This window comes from Corvus kubaryi, unplaced genomic scaffold (genome assembly GCF_017639235.1).
Source record: "Corvus kubaryi isolate FWS band 111438036 unplaced genomic scaffold, C.kubaryi_AGA036_p1.0 37302, whole genome shotgun sequence".
Classification (NCBI taxonomy): Eukaryota; Metazoa; Chordata; class Aves; order Passeriformes; family Corvidae; genus Corvus; species Corvus kubaryi.
In genome coordinates this window covers 116,905-141,975 of record NW_024581095.1, presented here as the reverse complement: position 1 = coordinate 141,975, position 25,071 = coordinate 116,905, and the positions used below count along the sequence as shown (strand labels likewise).

The window sequence follows — 25,071 nt, the reverse complement described above, 5'->3', positions numbered from 1 at the left end:
GACTTGTTAGCATCACTTGATATGAACTACTGCTGTCCTATTAAAACTTGATGCTGTACACATTTTGGGTTTGGGACCACACCTGACATTTTGGAAAACAAAACAGTAATATCATTAAATGCATGGATTTAAAAACAGCACTGAAATTCATAGCCATTAAAAATGTTTTTACTTCTCGAAAGCCTATTTTCTGCTTAAAAAAGTCTGCACTTGAATTTGTGAGGTATTGAAGTATATGCTGAGAATATTGTTATCAAGATATTATCCCCTCTATTTGCATTTATATTGCAAGTCTTTTGTAAGTGTGCCCTGTATTTGATCATGTGGTTCATTACTGAGCTCTTCCTAAGCAACAGGAGGGCAGGCATTCATTGCATACAACTATAATGATGTATTCTGGCAATCATCACTCTTCTTATTTAGAAAAGGGTCTTACACTGCCTCAGGAGGACTCTATACACATAAAACATGTTAGATCCCTTCTTACTAGGTTTATCAGAGAAAAGTCCATCTCCACTTGTCTGTGTTTCATGTCTCCCTGTCTAAAATATTTAATAGATTGTCACCTGTTTCTCTTCTTCCGATGCTCTCTGTTGGAATTTTCAGATTCACTGCCACTGCTGGTGTTACAGCGGGACCGTGACCTGGAGAAGAGAAAAGCAACATCTCAAAATTAATTTATCTACTATCACCAAAATTATTGCAGTGCTAAACGAGGAAGGAACAACACTGCAAAAACATCACTCAGATGTTTTTCATTCTCAGAAATCAGAATTAAAAGACTCTGGAGGGCTTGTCTACACCTGCAAGTCATATTATCTTTTTCTCATTAATTGATTGGGAAGAACTGCTTCAAAGGTAGTGCACCCACAGTGTAGTATAAGGTGAGTGCTATTTTCATTTTGAATAATTTCATTGTTTCATTTGTTTTATTTTTTAAAAATTATTTCATTTTATAATTCAGCATTCTTTTTGTGTATGCCACATCAATGTGTTTCTTGGAGGTGTGAAATGTATCATCTCTAATCTGCATGTATTCTGGCTCTTTTCTTCTTGTACATTGTGGTACGCCCAACAGAAATTATACAGAATTTTGGGATTGCAAGCAAAACAAAATGCTCACAGATCTGTATTTTCTATTCACCTCAACTTCCATCCTGTAAGTTCGTAAGTCCTCAGTCTATGGAGTCTGTTCTCCTCTCTCTCCTAAATTAGGAAATCATTAGCTCAAACATCTCATCTCCCATTCAAACAAAAATGTCTTAGAGTAACAGGACAGCTAAAATCTAGGAAAATCAGCTGAACCCAGCTTGTCTGAAGGGAATGTTAGCCAGCATGGAAGAAATACCAGTAACACTGGGATTCTGCTGCTCTTTATGGAAGAAGGCGGCTCAACTACCTACAGGCAAACTCTTCTCTACTACCTGAGACCCTTAAACCCATGATTGGATTTTGGAGCAGACAGACCAACTATCAGGACTTTGGTCCTAGAAACCAGGACTCTGTCACTGTACCACTGACTATGTTGGAAATAGTGTAACTTTTAAAACTTTTTAATTTTATTTCTCTAGTCAGGCTTGGTTTACCTTTGCCTTGGGGAAGGGAAGTCTTAGAGCTTTTTAGGGGGACTTTGCACCACTCAACGGAGATAAGCTTAACGTCTCAACAGACTGGGAGTAGCCCTAAAGATACCCAGAAAGATAACGACCATCAGCAAACATCAATGAACATCTACCCCAGACATTGCCCCCGGCATGGTTGGAGACACTGGTCCGGAAAAGACTGACAAGGAAACCAAGGAGTGAGGACCTTATTAACATCAGAGGTGAAGAAATCCACATCCCATAGGAGGCCAGATACTAAGAACTACGCAACTTGGGACCAATGAACAACAAACCAATGGATTTCTACGGGTTTTGGGCTGTATACGTGTTAGGAAAAATCTAGTAAAACTTATGTGTGTATGGAATATTTTCCATGGCACATCCTGGCCAGAAATAAAGTAATGCCTGATTCTCTGTCACTTCAAATATAGTGTTAGAGGGTTTTTGTTTTTCCCATAGTTTTGGTGACAGCTAGGTCCTAAAGACTGCCACTCTCATCAAAACCTGATTTGGACCATTCATTCTTTAGTGTGAGGATGGTCTTGGAATGGTTAGATTTGATGATCTGGAAAGGTCCTTCCCAACCTGAACACTTCTGTGATTCCATGAAGGCCCCCAAAGACAGATGTGTTTCTCTGCTATACTGACAGCCCAGCTGATTAATGCGGAAGGCTGACTGATATTAACAGGAGCTGGTCTACAAGGATTTAGGTTGCCTGAAGTCAGAATCAGTGACGGTTTTGCTGCAATGGAGAACAGAACTTTTATTTCTGAGGTCTCTGGCCATGACATAAGAGCTAAAGAGGATAACTCCTGATGATGCTGGTAGAGATACATATTTTTGTATGCCTCCCAGCTTTTCTTTTGCTCTTTTTGATAGCTGACATTTGTAAGAGGACAGATGTGTTAAACTACACCTCAAACAAGCCAAGGAGAGAAAGCAGTTTCTTAGGTGTAAGGAGAAGCATTTCACGACAAGGTAGGAAGTTGCTGACCAGCACCTACTCACTGCATGTTCTAATGGCTTAGGAGGAAGAGCCCAAACAGGATGAGAGAAGATTGTTCCTAAGGAACAGAACAGATGCAGCATGGAACTGCACTGTCTGGTGAGGGACACATTACTCTGCTTTCTACAGGATTACGACTGCATAACCAGGACACTGTTACAGATGTCACTCTGACACACCTCAGAGCCTCATTAAATTCTCCATAATACCAGTGAATTATGGTTGCCTTCATCAAATTCCTGAGCTTTTAAATGCTTCAGTCTATGGAATCCGTTCTCCCCTCCTAAATTAAGAAATCATTAGCTCAAATAGCTCCCATTCAAACAAATATGTCTTAGAATAACAGGACAGCTAAAGTCTAAGAAAATCAATTCAACCCAGCTTGCCTGAAGGGAATAAATTTGGCAAAGTGAAATTTCCCCCAGAGAAGAAGCCTCTCCCCATCCGCAAACTTCATGTTCATAATTTAAAGCCAGATTGCCAGCTAAAAATACACCTTTCTGGGTGAAGCTCAAAGTGAGGATAAAAATATGTGTGTTACTATCAAAAACTGTAACCCCAAAGGAAGAAGGAAGATTAAAAGATGGTGTCAAAAAAATTCACTAGAGCACAATGGAAGAGTTAAGAGCAATAAATGCTCTAGAACTGCAGCAGACCTTACACAGCCAAAAGTATACCTTTCCCCACCCCAGTCTTATCAGATGTTTAATAAATATTCCACTAACATCAACCTTAGTAAGTCATTTGAGCAACACTGTTCTTTCACAGTTCCAGGTCATTAGCATGACACTTTTCTTCTACATTTTTCACTATGACAAGAATTTTCTTACTGTGATTTAAGTAATTTATCTCATAAGGTACCAAAACAGCCAAAAATCACAGAGTGGCAGGCAAAGTACAAGATAAAACATCCAATGTGATCAAACTCAAGACAAGCCTTTCTCTAACTTTTCAGGAATGGAAATCTGATCCACCTTTTGGATATTGCACATCAAATTACCTTGTGTTCCCCGTCAGGAAAGCACTTGTGGGGACACAGAAGGGCTCCTGAGCTGTCAGCTGAGTGGCAGCAGCTCATGCTTTTTGTCAGAATATTATCTTTCACTGAATATTAAATATCAGTTTTTACTGAACTGCATAAAATACCAAAAATGGTGCGGAAAAAAGATAGTTTCCTAAATCAGGTGCAAGAATACACGAGATCATCCTGATCTCTGACAATTTTAGGGTACCTTTTGTCCTTTATTCCCGTTTTCTTTGTCATGCAATATATTTGATATTTTGCGGGTAGAATACCTATATGGTCTGGCATAAGGAGCAGGAAAGAAGTCATAGTCAGTTTTACAAGAGATACAACAAATATTGTCTAGGAGAGGGCTTGGAGAGCTGAGGAAAGCTCACAGCCTGGCACAGTCTTTTTCTGATTAAAATGAGAGGAGAATAGCCAAATTGTGAGGAAGTGGAGAAGGTCTTTTGCAATGTACAGTAACAAACCTGTGCACAGCCTTTGGGAGGAGGTCCCTTCTGAGCACTGAGGCTTTCCAACTGAGATGCCTAACTAAATCTTCTCAGTTTTATGTGCTGGACATCTATCACAGGACTACCGCTGGCAACTTGTAACGCTAACATTCTTCCAAAAAATATTCTGTTATCTTATAATAAGTACAAAGTATGTGAGCACTTTCTCTGGCTTCCTGTGATTGTCCCTGAGATGTTTGTATCTCTGCCAGAGCTCCTTTCCCGTGCTGCAGCAGTGATTCAGATCCTGGGAGTGCCTCCTCTCCTTCCCAAGCTCCAGGAGCCTCTGGCATTGAAATGCACAACACTCTCTCATTCCAGCAGTGCAAGCAGGAACACAGGAGAGAGGAGAAGCACTGAACAGAGTCATGACAGGCAGATGTGGCAAAAATCTGTCAAAAACTGAAGCTGTTGAAGGGCACACCCAAATTCACACCTGCATTTTATTTGAAATGTGACAACCAGTCACGTGTGAAATGGCAGATGGGGGTGGGGGGCAGGGAAGAAGCTTAAGAAAAAATCAACAAAAAATGTGCAAGACAGCAAGAGGACCACCAGGAGTTACAGATGGCTTTGCACTTACCTCTTGCAGGACAATTCATCTCAGATGATAGAACACTTGCTTGCAAAACAGTTTAATTAAAAGTGGGTAGGGAGGCTGGAGAAGTAAAAACAATTCTGCAGATTCAGACTCCAAAAGCTAAAACCTCTGCAATTGACTTTCAAGTTGCAGATAAGCCCTCAGGAAACTTTCACAAGCTGCTTCTAACATGGGATAGTAACAATGTGCTGCAAACTCTGTGCTGTGATGAGGCTGTGCCACAGAGCATTTTAGCAAAAGATAAGAAATAAAAAATTAAATGGTCATAACATAACAAACCTTTCATACATTTAAGAAAATTAGGGAGAAGGAAGGAAAGGAGGGGATGCAGTGAACCAAAATATGACCAGTATCGTCACTATCATTTCATACCTGCTATAGATCGTATATTTACCTTCTCCTTTGCCTTAAATCTGAATCTTCACCACTGTTTTGATTTTTCCTGTGACATTAAGGAAGTTTTAATGAAATATCATTGAGTCACTTAATACAAATACACAAAACTACCCTTAAAAAAACCTTAAAACTTTACAAGGTGTTTTAGTTTTTTGATAAATTTTTTTTCAATATGATCTCAGGTAGAGAAAATAGGGCATATGCTTGTTTTAAACCTTTCAGGACACCTTTACAGTAAGTTGTGAAGGCATGATTCCATTCAAGCTCTCATTGCAAACCCCTGACTTGCAAAATTAAGCATAGCATGCTGGCCTTTAGAGTTTCCTACTGTTTGCAACACACCAGAGCCTGGTGGTTTCCTCTTAACTCCAGTAAACAACATAAACATAACACAGCTATTGTTATTAACAGTTGGAAAAGGAAAGTGCATGAATAAAACCAAGACTCAGGAAGGCATAATTAAGTTAGAACCTACCTACTGTTAGTGTTCACAGTCTCACATTCAAGATAAAACTTCTAAAAACATTTTGTTCATGTGGTAGCCCAAGAGAAAACTTGGTATTGGCATGATTGTCTGTCCACTGACTAGATCAGCCCAATGCAAATCCCAGATTTCCTGCTGCACAGTGCACAAACACTTTTCTTTTCTTGATATGAGAGAGCTTTGCATTGCACATATCTAGTTTTTGTTTTTACAAAGCCAAACAAGTCCTTCTGACAACTAAGCTAGCAATGCATCAGAAAACCTGTGCTGGGTTTGTCTGCAGTAGAGTTAGTTTTCTTCCCAGTGGCAGGTATGGGGCTGTGTTTTGGATTTGTGCTGAACACAGGGTTGATAATGCAGAGATGCTTTTGTTACTGCTGAGCGGGGATTGCACTGAGCCAAGGCCACGCTGGGGAGGAGACTGGGGGTACGTGGGAGGCTGGGAGGGGACACAGCCAGGACAGGTGACCCCAGCTGACCGAAGGGATATTCCAGACCTTGTGGCATCAGGCTTAGTGTATAAAGTGGGGGGAAGAAGGAGGGAGGAGGGGATGTTGGACGGATGGGGTTTGACCTCCCAAGTCACCATTAGTGTGATGGGGCCCTGCCCTGCTGGGGATGGCTGAACACCTGCCCAACCATGGGAAGCAGGGAATTCATTCCTTGTGTTGCTTTGCTTGTGTGCACGGCTTTGGCTTTCCCTATTGAACTGTCTGCATCTCAGCCCATGAGTTTTTTACCTCTTACCCTTCTGATTCTTCCCCTGATCCTGCTGGTGGGGGAGTGAGTGAGGGGCTGCCTGGGGCTGGGCTGAGGTTAAAATATGACAAAACCCATTCAGGAAACACATTGCTGTTAACATCTATGAGGGCTCTATCCAACAGAGCAAATAAACACAACTCCATTGCCCGAGAGTTACACTCATTTATTTGAGGTCACTAAGCAGGCACCATGGATGAGTTTCTTAGTTTCTTCTCTCCTATCCCAGACAGCTAATGGCAGATAAAAGGTCTGAAACAGTTCAGAAACCTGAGAAGGATAAAAGCTCCACATCAAACTAGATTTCCTCATCAATATAGCTGCATTGTCAGAGACCCCTTTGTAACTCTGGCTTTGAAGGCCAAACAGGTAATTATTCCAGAGCTGTCAGAAAGAGATGTAACTCTCATGTGCTGGCTCCTAAGGCAGTTTTAGAAGACTGCAATGAATATGGCACGGTATCTGTGTCTGTTTATACTTCATAACAAATCACAGCACCAGGCAGGGTGCTCCAGCAATGAAAGCAGCTTCTCAGCAGGACAAATTGTCCCAGGTAACACACAATCTCGCAATACTCCATCACGTCAGAGCTGCCCCTGTAATTTTCTTTTTGGACACGCTCAAGGACCTGCAGCACAGAACCTCCATCCATTCTGTTTTACTTCTCTAAGTCACTCAATTCAGCTTGTACCAACTGAATGTGTCACATAGTTGTATTTTTGCTGGTGTCCTCTCTAATACAGGACTGTCAAAGACAACTATATGGCTCATTTGTTTAATCCTTGGGGCAGTTAAAGCAAAGAAATGTACTTATAACACTGCATTGGAAGCTCATTGTCAAGCAAACAAATCCATCAGTGCTTTCATTCACCAGGCAAAAAGAGCTCCAGTAACCAAAGGAATCTTGCACGTGCCAATAATGCAACTTCTCACATTTTTAACATCATTTTCCCACAACAGCACACAAGCAAACAACCTGATCAAAGCTTTCTTTCCAAAACCAGCTGTGGTATTCTTGCTCAGGTGTATTTTTTTACTAACAACTGGCCCCTGGAATACCCCCTTTCCCAGGACCCAGCTGTGCCTGCACAAGCTGGACACCGAGCATGCAGGAGCCCAAGTTTCTACACTGAGAAGCTGACAGTAATTAACCCTGAGGCTCTTACCTCCTCCGAACTGGCTGCCCAGACTCATTCTCACTGCCACCAGATGGGTTCCTTCGGCGAGAGTAAGGAAACTTTGGTGATTTATTGCGGTCACTGGCAGAATTATACAGTCCACTAAGGTTAAAAAGGAAGAGCAAAGAATCAGCTTTAAAATTTCCACGACAGTTAGGCCAGCTAACTGAGATTCAGCATACAAAAATGAAAATATTCATGCATGCACACACACACGCACAGGTGAGTATTTGGCTATACATCCTTTTGTGGGTGTTAATGTGTGTGTTATGTAAATGCAGATGGTACTGCTTTTTAGCAATACATTTTTCACACTAAACCTTAAAAATGTAGGAGAGAGGCCTCAGCATTTTTAAGCCAACAACTCTAAGCCTACAAAACAGAGATTTTAGTTTATTCATATTCTTTTACCGTAATAAAACTTCTGTGCTTTAGTATGGTGTATCCAACCCAGAGCTAGGCATTCTTCATGTTTTCCATGGATGTAAGTGTTGAAAACTTGCCATGTTCCTTGTCATGTCATGACATATGTCTTCATCACAGAGCTGATGCTTGGGAACATGAAGCAATTCTACCTCCATTTCTCTTCTGTTCATCCATGCAAACCTTTGCCAATGGTGTGGAGGTGCTCCAAGTTTCAGCTTTCCTTCTGCTTTCCTAAAAGCCTCTGGCCTTCAAATTTAATCCATTCTTCATCTACTTCTGCAGACAGCTGATTACAGCACTGCTCTGCACAGGTGAAAAGTTCCCACAGCTCATCGCAATGAGAATTATTATTAAGAGCTGTGAAAACCTCTCTGCAACATCCAGCCTGCTTATGTGTCTAAAACTGCAGAGTGCTTTAGAATGAATAGATTTGCAAAAACTCAATCCTAGTGTTCTTTAGCTCCTGAAAGGTTAAACTTTCTGCTGTCCTGAGAGCAATTTAAACACTGGAGCCATAAAGTGACAAGATGACACCACTTCTCTAAAAATAACCAAAGAAACGTCTGTCTTAGAAAGAGAGTATTTGCTCACTGTTCTGTCTTTACTCTGAAAACTACTCTGTTTAGAGGAGGAGCACAAGGGGTAAATCATCAGGGTGCCCCAAACGACACATGTATAGATCTGAATTGTCACAGAAAAGCAGGACCATTCTGGATTACACTTTACATGCTGTCTGGTTCAGTAGCCCGTTTCCAACGTCAGCTGTAAACAACCACCTACAGGAAGCAAAACCCTGAAGACAGCTTCCCAGTGCTCCCTGAGTCCCATACCATTCCCAGTCCAGGAGGCTTGCTGAGCCTGCTGCTGCACCTCTGCCTTCAGAAGCCCTTCAGAATTTTTGTTTCATGACTCACCCAGCTTCCCCCAGGAATTCATCAGCTTGCAGCACCCCTTGCAAAGGAGGACCACAAGTCTCCCACTCATGGTGAGTCACTACTCACTGCCTTTCTCAACATTTTTAAACCACCTTCAATAGCTTCACCTGGAGATCCTCAGCTCTTTTGCTGGAAGAATACAGTCCTGATCACTTTCTCTTTTCTCAGTACAACTTGTGTTTTCTAGATGTTAACCCCTGAAATTGCCTCTTTTACTGACTGAAGGGAGGATCCTGTCTGGCCTATGCCCTTGTTCCCTGTCAGATTTACTGCAGAGCCTTTCAAATCTTTGATTACTTTTGCTGCCCCTCTCAAAGCCTATTCCTTTTCCTGAGATAAGGACATCAGAACTGCTCCCAAAATTCATGGAGCACATATGTGATCCACCAAGTTACATAATGACATAATGCTGTTCTCTTATAATTATTACTAATGATTATTACTAATAATTGCTAATTGTTTTTCTGACTGCTACACAGCTGATGTTTTCTTCGTTATCCATCAGAATTCCACAGCACTACGTATTAATCAGAAATTTAGGGTTATTTTTTTTGTCCTCATGTACCTCTCTTCACATTTTTTGACTCAATAGGATCTACCCGTCAGTCACACTTTAGGGGTCTTTCTGCCACCCTTCACAGACAAATTTCTCACTATCCTAAACAATTTTGTATCATCACCAAACTTTATTACCCCTTTTCAAGTTCTTTGACAAATATACTAAATATCAGAGGTCTATGAGCAGATCTCTGTAGAAAGCCACTGCTGACATTCATTCACTGGCTACCTCCTCCTACACATACTTTCCTAATTTTTAACTGTTTATTTATCCATGAAAGAACCTATCTGCACACATGCAATACACCTATATTATGAATAAAATAACACAATAATATATTATATGAATATCCTTCAACCTACTGCTGTGGCATGGTATTTACCATTGCACAATACCTGAGACATCAAGTCTTGCCTTACCTCTGGAGGCCATTTTCCTCCCATGGGGCACTTGTTTTACTTCTTTGTGTTTCTGGACTGTTTTCATTTTTCATGTTTTTAAAGCTAAATAAGAGTATAGATATATACATACATTTATTTATTTATTTGTTTATTCTTAAAAACCCATTGTACACAGATCACATTTTCTTTTATCCTGAACACTAAAAATTTAATTTTAAAGGCATACACACATTACAGAGACCCACCCTGGCATATAGTTACTTATTTATTATACAAAAGAGGGTGAAGACCTGCTATGTTGAAAAATTTCTCCTAAAAAGAGCAATCATAAGGGGAGGGGGAGAGAAGGAAAAAAAAAAGAAAAAAGGAAAAAAAAATCATCTCTGCAAGCTCATAATTGTGGCAGCACTGAGTCAGAAAAACAGTCAATCCTGTCTCCAAATAAACAAGAACAGATACTTACGCAAGAAGTCTAACAATAGGGCAAACACACAATATGATCTCATAATCTTCCATAATATGCAGTTAACAGATTACTGAACCAGAGGCTTTACCTCCTTTTTATTTTACATAGCTCTTAATGAAACTTTCTTCCATTGATTTACTTAAATACTTCTTGAATATTTTAAAATTTTTGTCATAAATAGTGCCTGGTAGGAGTATGTTTCAGTATCTGGCTATGACATAAACAATTACTTAATTTTATTTTAAGACTTCCACATGGTTCAAAACTTCCATCCCTTGTTCCTGACTGTTTCTGTGATTATAGAAAGAAATAAAGAAAAACAAACACCTATGAACAATGGCTCCCTAAGAAAAAACTCCACCCCTTAATATTTTTTTACACATTTATAACTGTCTAATCTCTTTCCCAAGGGAAAGAACCACAGACTGCTTAATCTCTCCCAGTATGGGAGTCACCACATACCTCAGATTATCCTTATCGTATTTCCCTACCATTTTTCCAGGTGTACAGTACCTACTTTAAAATGGGAGCAACAAAGGCAGGGGTGATGAAAACTATTCAAAGTATGACAGATCACAAGTTCATAGGTTCACAGGGCAGCATATCCTTCTCATACCATCCCCAGTAGAGCCTTGGGTTTTATTTTCACCAGGAAGATGTTTTTGTGAAAGAGCTGACTTCACTGACTGCTGCAAGGCAAACCAGGAGAGTCACCTGGCTTGAGAGCTATATCAGTGTTTGTAACCAGTCTCTCACCATACGTACAGGGATGGGGGGAAAAAAGCAGGATGCTCCAATTCTTCCTTTATTCCTATCATTCCCACAGTGTCAGGTTTTACAGTTTCTGACCCATTAAAGCTCCCAGATAATTGCCACTTCAAATGCTGGGAAGTGGCTTTTAGCTGAAGCACACTCCTGTCCTTGTCAGTTGCTCAGCAGAGCTTTTCCTGCAGCACCATCCCTAGAGCTCTCTTCCTCCATGGACAAGCAGTTCACCTGAGATAGAATGAGGCAGCCACACTGATTTCCACTCAGGTTGTCAAGAAGTATTACTGACAGCAACCCCGTACAATCATTAATACATCATATAGTTATAAAGTGCTATTCGGGAAGAAAAAATAAAAGCTTTACAGTTGCTTACAGAGAGGGGGATATAAGCTGGGAGTTCTTTTCCCAGAGCAGGAGGTGACAGACCCAGCTTTATGAAGGAATCGTGGCTACTTAACTCACTAATCCACTTTTAACCTCAGCCTTTGGATATTACAGGTCACTGAGTTAATCATTTAATTCTCACAGAGTGAACAAAATGCAAAGCTACAGTAAGTCAGCAAGAAAAGAAATTAAATTACACTTTATCAGGTAAATCATTTTCTTAATATTGCACCCATTAATTATTGACTCATAGGTGCATGCAATCTATTCCCAGGCTTAAAAATATGTGCTTACTACAGACTGAGCAAGTAACTCAGATAAATATATATCTGTCCCATATTGCACAAAGGAATTGATTTGCACAGCATGAACTACTGAACAATACCTTGGTTGAACTTAGAGAAATGTGAATACTGTTTTCAAATCTTCAAGAGATAAAGTACCTGGGAGGTGAATTTACTGCATTAAATTCCCAAGTGATTATTCATTTGGAGCAGACACACACTTTACGGACAGAAAGCTAGAGTGTGGCAGCTCTTCAAATACCAGCAGCATCTCCAGGAATGCAGTTGCAAAAGGTACCGAGTTCATTTTAAGTATCTGACAGGGTTAGGATCTGAATTTCATGTGAGATACTGTCATTGGGGGGGGGTTTATGATTTGAATTTATACCACTTATGCATAAGTAATTATAGATCTCAACTGTGGATGAGATGTTAAATATGAAAACTCAGGTCGTGAACACTACTGAAAGATGCTCTGCCAGCATCACTGACAACTAATGCAAGAATTACACAGGATGGAGCAAACTTCTGAACTGTAAATGCAGCATAAATTTTGTGCGCTGCCTCTCACATATACAAAGCCTGGCAGACCCAAAAGGTGTTTTACATGTGCAGACAGAGACACAGAGAAAACCAAATCAAATCCTAAATAGAAAAACAACTTCCAACACCTTTTTTTTTTTCCTGGAAATGACTAAGACTGTCTAAAACATGACTTAGTAAGAACCTGCCTGTGAACTGCTTTTAAACTGTCAGGGTAAGAAACTAAACTCAGAAACCTTGAAGCTGTCATACTGAGAGCCACTTATTTTGGTTCTTCCTCTTAAACCTGCCTATCCATTTCTTTTTAACAGCTCGTTGCTAAAAATTCTGTCACAAATTCTGTCTGCCCCCCCAAAATTATGATCTCTGAACTATCACTATGGAATAATGGTACCTTTTGCTTTGTATCTTTCTCTCTCCTAACAAATCACAGAACAACACAATGGTGGGGTTGTCAGTGTCCTCTGGATGTCATCTGGTCCAGCTGCCTGTTTCAGCAGGGTGACCCAGATTCAGCTGCCAAGGACTATTCCCAGACAGCTGTGGAATTATCTCTAAGGATGGAGACTCCACCACATTTCTGCACAACCTGACAGTGCCGGTGCTCAGTCATCTGCACAGGGAAAAATTGTTTCCTGACATTCAGAGGGAACCTGCTGTGTTTTAGTGTGTGCCCACCAGGTGCTGTCACTGGGAACCACTGGAAAGAGCCTGAATCCATCCTCTTTGTGTCCTCCCTTCATGTATTTTTTTACCTCTGTATTGTTTTCTACTTAAAGGTTTAGCTTCAGCATGACCAAGTGGCAAAATCATAAACTTTCTTTTAACACATGATTGGCATTATTTTCTAAGGACTAGAATAGTGCATTCAATTTCCCTCAAAATGAGAAAGCAATTTAACTCAGCTTTTCTTTTGGAGGTCAACTGCTCCAAATATTAGGCAATAGAGAACACTATCCACCAAGCATTTGCAGTAAATCTTTTAGATCCTTTTTCAGACCTCAGTCCAGATGCCTAGTAGGTGAAGCCCACAGCTTCAATGCATACATAAGTCCAGTTAAGAGTTACTCAGTTAAGAAAAAAAACCCCAGCTGTCAGGATTGCCAAGCATGCAGAGACAGATATCCAGACAACTAAACAAAAGTTAAGTGCTGCGTTTTTGATTCATTCTTTTGTCAGATCACTCTTTTTCTGATTCAGGCACAAAAATTCCACCTAAAATTAGGGGTGGAGATATAAATCCCTTTCTGAATATGAGCCTTACCTCTTCCTTTCAGATATACTTAATAACCAGAGATGCGCACTTCAGCACTGATAAATCAGACACAGCAGGCCACACAAGTCCAGAAGAGCCCTGGCAATTCACTACTCCTACAGATCAGGAACAAAAACTCCTGATTTTTATTACAAATTGAACAGTATAATGGGAAATCACTGCAAGATTAACAAACCTGCTGGGAGAGAGCCCATGCCCAGCTTCTCTCTGCCCACACACCTCAAGCTTGCCCTGTTCAGAGACAGAAGGCCCATGCCCTGAGGGCTCTGGCAGCCAGCCCACAGCTCCCAGGGGAGAGACTAACAGGACTTCACAGGACTATCCTGCCCAGTGCCCTTTGGGTCATTACCTGGTTTTTTTTCCTATTTAAACCTGAGACTGTCTGCCTTCCCATTAACTTTTGCTGATTTACGGGTTCTCAAACCATGTGTCACCTGAAATCCCTGTTCCACATTGATTGGAAGAGCAGGGTTTTATAAAACAAATTACTTGGAAACACTCTCTGACCTTTGTCAGCAGAAGATCAGATGGTCCTGAACTCAAGGGCAGGATAAACTGGTACTAATGATTACTAAACATGTTCCTCTATCCAATGCATTGTACAACCTCTTAAAAGCTGTAAGGAAACTGTGGGTCCACATACCTTTTCACTGGAGAAGGTGCAATAATTTTGGTAGTTCCTTCATTTTCCCCATTTGTTGTAATCTGGCTTATGTTCTTAGAACCTGAAGGAAAAAAAAGCCCGAAACAGATGAGTCCTGTAGCACAAATGTTTGCACACCTATTCAGCATAATCACCTCCTGAACACAGGGGAGCATGAGAGATAAAATGACACACAAGATATCTGGTGCATGCTCTTCTTGTTAAGGGTGTGTGAGGACCACACTTTTGTGCTTTATCCTTATTTCTAGTTGTACTAGGACACAATAAATAAATAAATAAAGTTAAACATGAAGCACATTCATTACTCTTCCACATAAGACAGAAAAGTCTGAAGCTGTTGTTCTCAAAGGAATACTCTGTCACTGTCAACAGAAGGAAATTCCCTGCTCAGTCAAGAATGAGAATAAAGGTGTGGGGAGAATACAGTTTGGTTCCTGCTGGTGCTATGATTTTAGTTCCCATGCTATGCTGTTAATATTAATCTGTAATCCTCCTTCCGTTCACACATTGTCTTTCCACCTAATTGGCAGTTTCAGACATTTCTTACAGAACTGTTACCATCTACAGAAACAGATGTCAAGTAGAAAAACAAAACAATATCATTATTGATGCAGACCTCCTCTGGAGAGGATTCTGAGCATGTTCATTGAAGATAATGAAATAGATTGAAGATTACAATACTATGTCCTCTGGACACAAGCAACAGCATCACAGTGTTGTTTAATGTAGTACAAACCCCAAGACATTTTCACTGGCCAAAACAAAAATGGGATGTCTTAATTTAAGCTGTGAAAAGATTTTACATGATAAGTTTTCTCCCTAGCCTCAGAGAAAGGATTTCTTCACGATCTCCCTCAACTTCCCATACCACCCCTTTGGCATACAAAGTCTCTGGACCCTACCTCAACACAAACATTTGAGATATTTTTCTAAAGCATTTTGTCTGCTCATCAACTGGTTCTCTTACAGGTTAGATCTGCTAGTCTTCTGCAGAAATCAGCAAATATATCACATTTTCAAACAAAGGAATTAATCTCAGTATTTAACATATTCCTCTGTGAGGTAGCTTTTGATTAAGCCTCATAAAGTCCTTGTAACTTAATGGAGCAATAAAAACTTGTGCTCCAAAACATATCATAGCAGTGAAACAACTGCCAGAAAAATAACCAAGGGACAAATGAGATAAAAGAAACAGATACCTCCAGAACTGATCCTTTGCTGTGTTTGGTAATATCCTTACCATTCTGCAGGCACCCAGTCACCTCTGGGTGTCAGGCCATCGTGGGTCAATCAGGAGCTTTCTGTCCACACTTACATAAACTGTAATTATTGTCTCCTACTATGTTCCACCTGGTGTTTCTTTTACTGACTACAGTACTGTTCTACCAACTTATACCTCTGTATGATTAACTGATATAAAAGAGTAGACTCCAAAAAAACTGTCCAAACACTAACCCCATTGCAAAAACTCAGCTGTATCACTGTTTCTTGCATGCCGAGGCAATAGGCTTCTCAAAAGTGCCTTAGACAGCCAGAAATCTTGAACATCTCATTCGTGGAAGGCTTCCCTGGTTGTTTACATTTGGCTGGATAAGTTACTCTCAGCATTCACTGCACTGCACTGAACTTTTCCAATGAGGTGAATGCACGCACTTAATTCCCTTTTACAGCCATCTTGATGCTGATTTGTGCATTCAATTCAAGCCAACTATTACATTTTTAAAAACTCAAGTGTCCAAAACCGTATCAGCCTGGGAAGGTAGTTAGCTTGTCGTGCCTGTTTGTTATCAGGTAAAGCCACTTAACTGACGTTATCTGGAAGTAGAGTTTGTATTTAAACCAAGTCATGAGAGTAGCAGATAGCGTGATCAAATGGAAAACATACAGTAAGAGCTCATGCTTTGCATCCTGGGCTACTAAGAGCCTACAAAAATGAATGGACTTCCATATGTCTACACCAGCACAGCCTACTCTGTGATAATGGTTGTTTTTCTTACTAGTTTCTAAGTCTGTAGCCTCAAGAGTTTGTTCATCTCACGCCCCATGACTGAAATGCGGAAGCAGTCACACCCATCCTTTTACAAAACATTGGATTTTAAGTAAACTTTGAAGTATAAAGCTCAAAGTAAATGAGTTTGGAAATAGCTAAAATCACCTCAAGATAAATTTTCTCAAAATTCTAACTTTCAAACCCAATCTCACAATTTTCTGGGAGAAGACTTTGACTGGGCCAGACCAAGAGTTCAACCATGGCTGAGGCTGGCGAAGCAGGGTAGTGACAGGCACCTGTGGCAAAATGTGATTGCTTAGGGATTACCACAACACAGACAGTACTGTAATTGTAATATCCACACCCAGTTCTCCACCTGGCTTCTAAATCAGAATGGCAGCACTTATTTTGCACTGGTTTATTCAATTACCCAGCGTGCAAGGCAGGGACAAACCAAGTCCTCAGCTACCAAACAACAACAAACCCTAAGCAATGTGTTTTCCACCGCTGAACAAACTCAGACCCACAGCAACAGGTCTGGTCACATCAATGTTTGTCCTGAGAGGATGTTCTCAAGGAGATTTTCACATCCAGCATTCAGCCAAAAGAATAATGAATACTTTCACCCTATGTAGCAAAAGCTGAACATTATCGGTCTGGCCCTAAGAGAGTAAGACAGAATAGTAAGAGATCCTGTTCCATGTTTGAGTTTATTATTTGAATCCAGAGCAAAATGCAACTGTAATTCTCTATCAGCTGAAACAGGAGGAATAAGCAAATGAAACACGTAACACTTATCTCACTCACAAGGTTTGACAGAACAAAACAAAAAAACCCCTTTCTCTAAATGAGCCCCAACTTGAATACCAGCCTAAACACACGGCAAAAAAAAACCCCATGCACCAATATAAAAACACAGCCTAAATCTAATATCAAATCATAGCCATTAAAATTTCCTGATAGGATTTTTCCACTAGCCCTAGAACAAACAAGATATTAAATGTATCAAACAAGTGACAAAATGCAGGTTACTGCATTTTAAACCACTGCTATCTGTATTCTAGGAAAATAATCTGCCATGTTAAAGCCAAAAGGTCTGCGCTGTGCATCCTATGAGGGGAAGCAATCAATGGCAGTGGCTTTTTATACACGAAAAACAGTTTCTCTCTGTTCGCAGTATCATCTCCTTCAATCTCTCTGTTAAACCACAAATATTTTTACTGAAAACAGATTGTCCGGGCACCTGCTCCAGCTCTTAACTCAGAGATCACCAAGTGTCTGCAGTCCTAAGGACTTTAGCATACTTTAATGGACCAATAAGACAAAGAAACATTATTGCTCAGCTCTGCTAGAGATAACTAACCTCTGCCTTCAGGTGACAGAAAAAGAATATAAAAAGCACATACTATGTTTATAACACCAGCACACGTATACAAAAAGAAGAAACAAGAGAAAGGATTTTAATAATATGTCAGAGGTTAGAGGTTTTAGCACTTCACACACACTTATCTGATGGAGGCAATGCCAATTTTATATGCTGCGGTCATGCACTCGTTCTAACTGTCCCCAAAACCACTGCTGTGGCTGGTACCATCACTGGTACCAATAGATTAAAAAAATAAAAAAAGATAAAACAAAATCAGAATGGCTAACTGCAGTGGCTGCAAAAATGAAGCCTTGAATACATTTCACTTCTCAGTCTTAAGAAAAGATAGAAAGGGAAAGAAGCAGGTGAGGAAAGATGCTGAACTCGGAGAAGGTGGAAGGAAGTTATTTCATATGAGCTATTCGTGAGCTGTTGTTGGATTTGGGGAAAGTAAATGGAAACCTGACTTTCATTCAAAAAAAATTAAATTATAAGACTCTGTTCAGCTGAATCCTAACTAAAGTGTATTTGTCAGAAAATACCTTAAGATATAATACATGCAAACTAAAATCACCCTGTTTAAAATGTTGGACAAGTCATATTTAATCTTATTACATCATACTACAAACAGAAAATGAAGAACAAAGGACTAGATATCAATGATGACCATCTGCATAATGTCATGCAAAAGGAATATTTATTTTAAGAAGAAACGTCATTTGATTTTCTCAAACATTTTAGTCAGGGAAACTTTTACATAACTCATAAAACGTATTAGTCTATCAGGTTAATTTCCAAGACAAAAATATTCTACAAAATAAAATCTACATAATACATCGAAGCAAATGATGCTTAAAATATGCCAAATAGTCTTGATTTTTGTGTGAAATGCACTTTGTTATATCTAAGAACAATTTTAGGTGAAAAGAGGTAGATCTATTTTATGCAATAGACTATCACATGTTGTCTGAGACAGGGAGGAGAAGCAGCATTAGTCCTCATTCAGCTTCTGAAAGCCTGTTTAAACGGAGAAAGAATATTCAAAGTTTATCACTGTGAATAGCCAAAGACAAAATAAGAGGAAAAAAAAAGAGGAGAAAATATGCTTATTCATAGGGGAAGACGGCATTTGAAAGACATAGCTCTCTTCCCTTATTTTTTTCCCATATTTTTTTTCCCATATTTTTTTTCCCATATTTTGAGTGGGAAATGAAACAAATTCATTTAACATTAGTATCATCTGAGTTAATACATTTGCCCCAGTGGAATATGACTGCACACTTGGAACACATGGGTAATCAATTAAGTTGAATTAAAAAAGAAAACAGATGATAGCGATTACACAACTACACGTAAGTAAAATGGTGAAAAAGCAGCCATTTTATTTTAAAGTGAGACAAAGTGTTTAAAGCCACCAAAATAACAAACACATTTTGCCCAGAGAATTCTGCATCACATTACATCAGCAGGAGAGGATACAGGAAGGTTTCAGTTTTTCCTCACGCTTCCAGCCAAAGAGACTGAAATCAAAATGAGCAAACACAGCACATGCACAGCCTTGCAGCAACACACACTGACTTTCACTGCCTGGACTAAGGCAAACATTATTTTCAACTAAGAGCCGAGTTTTAGTTGACAAATAGCCACACAAATTTCCACAAACAGAACCAGGGACTGATGAGGCAGGAAACGCTGTTTGGCTTGAACTACTGCCCTAAGAACAGGACAGTCCACCTGAACAAAAAGTTTAAATCATTAGGTTCAAGGGTGAATAGCTTCTTGTCCTCTCAGACACCCACTTAAAACTGCAGACACAGTGAAATACATCAGAATAAGAAAGCAAAGTAATTCTTCTCTTTTTACACTAAATAAAATAAAAAAATAAATTTTTAAAAATTTTGTAAACTGCCTCTATTTTCCAAGGCTATGCTTTTAATCATCTTACATTTCAAGAGCCACCGCAGCTAAAAGGCAGAGCACACCAGCTTTGTTTCCGAGTCAGGAGACAAAATACAGCATTCAGGATAAACACTGGAGGTTTCCAGAGGAAGATATCTACTCTCTTTTTAAAAATAGGTTCTCAAATTTTATAGTGGCATATTAAACCATGATAAAAGAGAAATACTGTTTACATTTTAAAGCCCAGACAAATAGCAAACACACACACACACACTTAACTCCACATGCAAGTTTGACTAAGCTGTGTGTGCCTTCTGTCATAGATGAAGCTAAGCAATACCCACGTAATCATATGCAGACCTGGAGCTTGCCATCTCTATTACCAAATTTCGGGAAGCATCTACTACTATTCAGGCCATGACTTCTGTGATCCATGCTTAATCCTACTCCCTCTAACACCTGTAAAAACTTCCAGCTTGCCACAACAGCTTCTGCATGCAGAATAGATTTCCAGCTCACACATCTGAAGCGTGTTAAAACTGCATGGCACTAACTTCTGTTCCACTTAATATCAAAATAAAGGGACACTGCCCTTGAAATGGGAAGAGGATGTGCATAAGTGACACCTTGGGTCAAATAGCCCAAACAATGAGATACTAACCAAGACATATAGGTATAAAATATGTCTGCAAGAAAGAGAACTCCTGAGAAAAAAACAAGTTCTCACAGCCTGTTTTCAAACTTCCCTTTCAACCTTTACCTTAGACCTACACACATGGGGTTTTATCCTCTTTAATCGACAGCAACTCTTTTATTTTATCTGGAAAGCTGGAGGGTTTATATCCTGTAAAGCTTTAGATATAAATACTGACCTCAGGCAAAACACAGAATCCATTCTGAGAGATCCTCGAGGACACTGCAGCAGTTCTGAGTCACCTTATGATGACAAGATGAACCAAAGAAAAGAAGACATCTCCTCCCAGGTCACCACAGAAGGACCTACCTGTCTGTTGTGTTCTTTTGGGGTAAGTCTTGCTGCGACTCCTTTCAATGCTCTGGTCAGGCCGCGGAAGCTGCACAGAAGGGTCTCTGGTCATTCGCAAAGATGTTTTGCCACTTCAAAACACAATAAAATAATGAGAAAACACTTTGAAAAGTTATCAAAGAGGATTGTTAGACTGAAAAAAAATGCTATTAACTTGTCATCCCACCTCTGGTTCTCCTGTTGAGTAGCACTACCCTGAATTCTGTTTTGAATCAGTCACTGGCAAAATCATCAAAAGATTGTGCCAACCACTCCTATATTTGGCATTTTCAAGTGGAGATAAGCCACTGAAACAAAATGCTGGTTTCTTAGGAATAGCTTAAGATAGCATGACCTTTTCTAACCTAGACTATTCTGACATATGACTTTCTAAAGTAATATTATTTCTTCCTGAACTTTTTCTGTAAGTTTTCCTTCCAGGAAAACTTATTTAATATTGTTCACACATATTTAATATTATTCAGTTCCAGTCAGTGAGGGGCTACTCCTCTGGCATGTAGAATGACAACCTAAAACAAACTGTTATAAGGAAGTCTCACTAGCACAGCCCCAGATGGCAACAAATTGAGTGGAAGTCCGAATTCTCATTTGGCTTTTCTTCCCTGCACAATTGAAGTAAGTTATTAAGTTTAAATAAATTATTTTATTCTCACTTTAATGTTCCTCTTCCTATGACTAAGCAGAATATAGTGTTCACAACAGAGGCAGGGCAATAATTTCCCTGTTATCCACAGCATGGAGAATCCAGATCATTCTAGAGAGTGTGATAACTCAAATAATCTGGATTATGAAACAGGCAAAGTAACAAAGATCTCCCTAGCTAATGATTATTAACCTTACTCATTATGATCCATTTGTTTCTTGCATGGCAGTGGAAACAGTGCTCCTTATCCACCCTTAATTTCAAGTTTACAGCATCTTTCAAGGCTTAGAGCCTTGAGCATTCATCCAGTGTTGTCACCTATTCAAGTCAGAAAAGATACACCCTCATTTTGGTACTCCCCAGTTGTCAGAAAAACCCCTTTAGGACATGAACATAATTTCAGGACTTACAAGGAGATAGGGATTTAAAGAATTGCCAAAGTTGGTCCCACTTTGACTACAGGGTATAGCAGGCCTCAACCAATTCTGGTGATCTGGAGAAGGATAAAAAATTTATATTTGTCCCAAAACTGCCAGACTCCCAAGAACAGTCTGTTAAAATGGCCTTTGTCTTCAGAACTACACTAGGTGGGGTTTTCTTTCATTGGAAGGAAAGAGGAAAAAAGAAGGAATGAAGAAGGAATTAAATGAAGTTAAAACAATAAAAAAAAAATTCACCTGTACCGATGTTTATAACCTAGGGATCCAAACTTGCTGACTTTTCTTGACAGAGAGTTTGATTCATTCTCTGGCACCCTGTGCAGTTTGAAAAATAAAACAACAAAGTAGCACAGATGTCTGAATGATAGTCCCCTTCCCAAGTCAAGAAAAAAGAACGCAAATGGGGGCTCAAAAAAGGATTTTTTTTTTTCTGCTCATTCCTCTTCATCCCTACCTCTGGACAGACTCTTATGGGGTTGAAAGTGTCCCAAAGTCACCTGTTTGTCCCCTCCTATTTTGACTACACACCTCTCTAATTCAGAGTCAACTGTAAACTGCTGGCACCAGCAGCCTTTCACTTAATTTTGGGAGAAGGCAAACCCACCAAGCCACAGCAGTGAGACTGCAGGAGGGATTCTCAGGTCACTCATTTACAGCACTGCTAAAGGCAGCCCTGAGAATTCCATCCACCAGTTCCCAACTGGACACCCTAGCACATTTCTCTTGGTGCTTTTTGCAACAGTAAATTCAAGTGCTTTGAGATGTGCAGTACTGGGAAGATTTTATACACCTCAGTAAGTAAGCCAAATGTTACAGAAATTCAATGAATTTCTATTAGAAAAAAATAATAATTCTGTGCACTGTAGAAAATATCAAAGTCTGAATTCCAAAGGCCTCACTCAAGCCAATGCTGCTACAAAAAAACTGATGGTTAAATACATCAAAACCTATATGGCAACTTAAATCCTGCCATATACTTTTGTGAATATTTCTGTTAAAACCTACTGTATGCAACCTGAAGTACTGTTTAGAAAAGAATGCTAAGACATTCAAAAAGAAACCACCAAACTACCCAATTTTAAAAACATTGTTTCACATCACTCTAAAGTGTTGGCTTTTAAAAGCATTCCGTAACCACGAGCAAAAATGTGTTTCCACGCAGCAAGCCTTTGTTACACCTCTCTGCAGATACAACAAGGCTCCTGCTCAGGGTAGTGGCCCTATGGAAAACACAGCTTAACTTCTGCGTCACTCACCTGAAAAATGTATGATGCTCTACACAGCATTTCCAGAGATGTTTGCATGTAACCTTGTTGCGTGCTTCAAAAAAGAAGGACGTTTCATTGCACTGAAGAGAAAACAAAAGAATATTCTTATGAGGGATCCCGACATGGAAGTGAATCGCATTTACTGAACACAAGAACCAACCATCCCATTGCCAGTCCATGTGAGAAAAGAAATCAGCATGAAGAAAAGCAGGTTCTATAATCCTGCAGAATTCTTCCTTTTGAAAAAACAGAGAAAAGAGATTCTTGAAACACTTCTGTTCCTTCATTCTTGCTCATAGACATCAGCTTTTTTCCTAAATAAAACACACAAGTTTTTTTTTTCAAAAATTATTTTTCTGATGTTTTCTGAAACTGCAGGTCAGATGTCAATCAAAAATATTCTGGTTAACAGTATTTTAAAAAGGCAAGAATAAGTGAAAGAAAAAAAGAAACTCAAGATCTGTTATAAACTAATATGAAGCAATGACACAGAAAAAGCACAAAACATACATGCAGAGAAGGACCAAGGTAAACCTGGGGAAGAAAAAAACAGAAGAAAGGAAGGGTGTTTTTTTTAAATAAAAGCTAACCTCAGAATAATTCAAAACACTAGGAAAAAGGTGGAAGTCATAAAATTCACCTTAAAATCTCTTGAGAAAGACAACAACAACAGAATATTCAAAGCTTGAAAGCTCACTTCTGGAAACTGGCAGAGAAAAGAGAAGTGGGACACATACAAACTGTAACATACTTCCAACAGACAAGGAGAAGCAACAGACACATCGCACTGCTTGTTTTCAACAAGGTAAACACTCAAATATCTTCACAAAAAATACCCTTCCATCTATCTGTCACTTGGTGAACTCAAGTGCTTGGTGTTTCAGCTGTGATGTCAGTGTGAGAGCTCAGCGTGGCTTGACACCCCCTGTAACAAAACTGAGTCTAACCAACATTTCACCAACATGTGAGTTACAAAGGGGGTGTGGTTCACACCACCCTCAGCAGCTAATTTCAAGCAATCTATGTATGCCCTTGCATTAATTCCACTTCTCCAGTGCCATGCGTACACAAGTAAAGAGCTCAGGCAAGTTTCTACCCCTCCTCATTCATTATTATTTATTATTATCTGCAAGCACCTTGTAAACTGATAATTAATTCTGCATGTTCTCTAGAATTCAAAATTTCACCTGTAACAAAAACCCAGTTATATCTCTATTAACAGCTGTCAGGCAGCCTTACAAAACCACAAATTATCTCCTCAAGCAGCTTTTTCTTCACCTTGAAACAAACAACAGTAAAAATGACAGAATTTTACACCTGTGGTTAGAGTAAGAGAGATTTCATTCCCTGAACAAAAAAAAAAAAAAAGTATTGAAAACATACACATGAGCTTTATTTTATCACATGCCTTATTTCAGTTAAATGTCTGGCCAAAATAGTCCCATGGAATAGGCAAGGAATTAAAATCATCCTCCAGTCTTCCATCAAAAGCACATTTTATTCTCCAGGGCAAGAGAGAACAATACATGTGGTACAGTAAGACATATGGCCACCAAGAATGCAGAAACCTAGGATTCATCTGATACTGCTGTGTATATCATAAAAAGACTTTGTAGTACATTGATAGCATAAATATATTCCCAAAGTCCCTTAAAATACAATGTCAGGTTTGATAGGAATCATCATCTCACTGCAAGATTCACAAGTGGTTTAACTTACAGCAAAAATAAGTTTAATTCATGAAAAGTAAAGGCTTCCTGAAAAACCTTGAAAATAGTCAAGGAGAAAAATCAATTTTTCTTGGAGTCTTCCAGAGTAAAAACATCGCTCTTTCTCCCCTGATGACTAGAAACAAGAGTCTACCCATTGAAAGATCATAATGCATTTTTATATTTTAAAACTTTCAAAGAAGACATGTATAGTGGTACTTTACATTTGCTTATTTTGCACATAGCAGAAAAGTAGCTTTGGATTTCATTATTTGATTTACATTACAATTTCTATATGAGACTGTCATCTAATATAATTTCATATAAACCCACACAATTATAGTCATCTTTGAAAGAATAATATCAAACTGGACTGTAGTGTTGCAAACTTTATGCAATATGATGAATCAGTTTAGCTTCTGTTAGGGAAAAACTCAATGAGTCACTTCTCATATGCA

The 25,071-nt window shown here is 39.3% G+C and overlaps 1 protein-coding gene across 1 annotated transcript in view; it reads right to left on the bottom strand.

Annotated features, from left to right (window-relative positions):
* EPB41L4A (erythrocyte membrane protein band 4.1 like 4A) overlaps window positions 1-25,071 on the bottom strand; it is a 118,914-nt gene that overhangs the window by 17,126 nt on the left and 76,717 nt on the right. The window contains exons 10-17 of the mRNA XM_042028026.1: window positions 22,893-22,984; window positions 21,874-21,951; window positions 20,512-20,624; window positions 14,233-14,314; window positions 9,887-9,970; window positions 7,536-7,649; window positions 5,125-5,172; window positions 567-644 (exon numbers count right to left, since the gene is read on the bottom strand). Coding sequence (XP_041883960.1) covers window positions 567-644; window positions 5,125-5,172; window positions 7,536-7,649; window positions 9,887-9,970; window positions 14,233-14,314; window positions 20,512-20,624; window positions 21,874-21,951; window positions 22,893-22,984 — 689 coding nt within the window. The remainder of the gene's footprint in view (window positions 1-566; window positions 645-5,124; window positions 5,173-7,535; window positions 7,650-9,886; window positions 9,971-14,232; window positions 14,315-20,511; window positions 20,625-21,873; window positions 21,952-22,892; window positions 22,985-25,071) is intronic.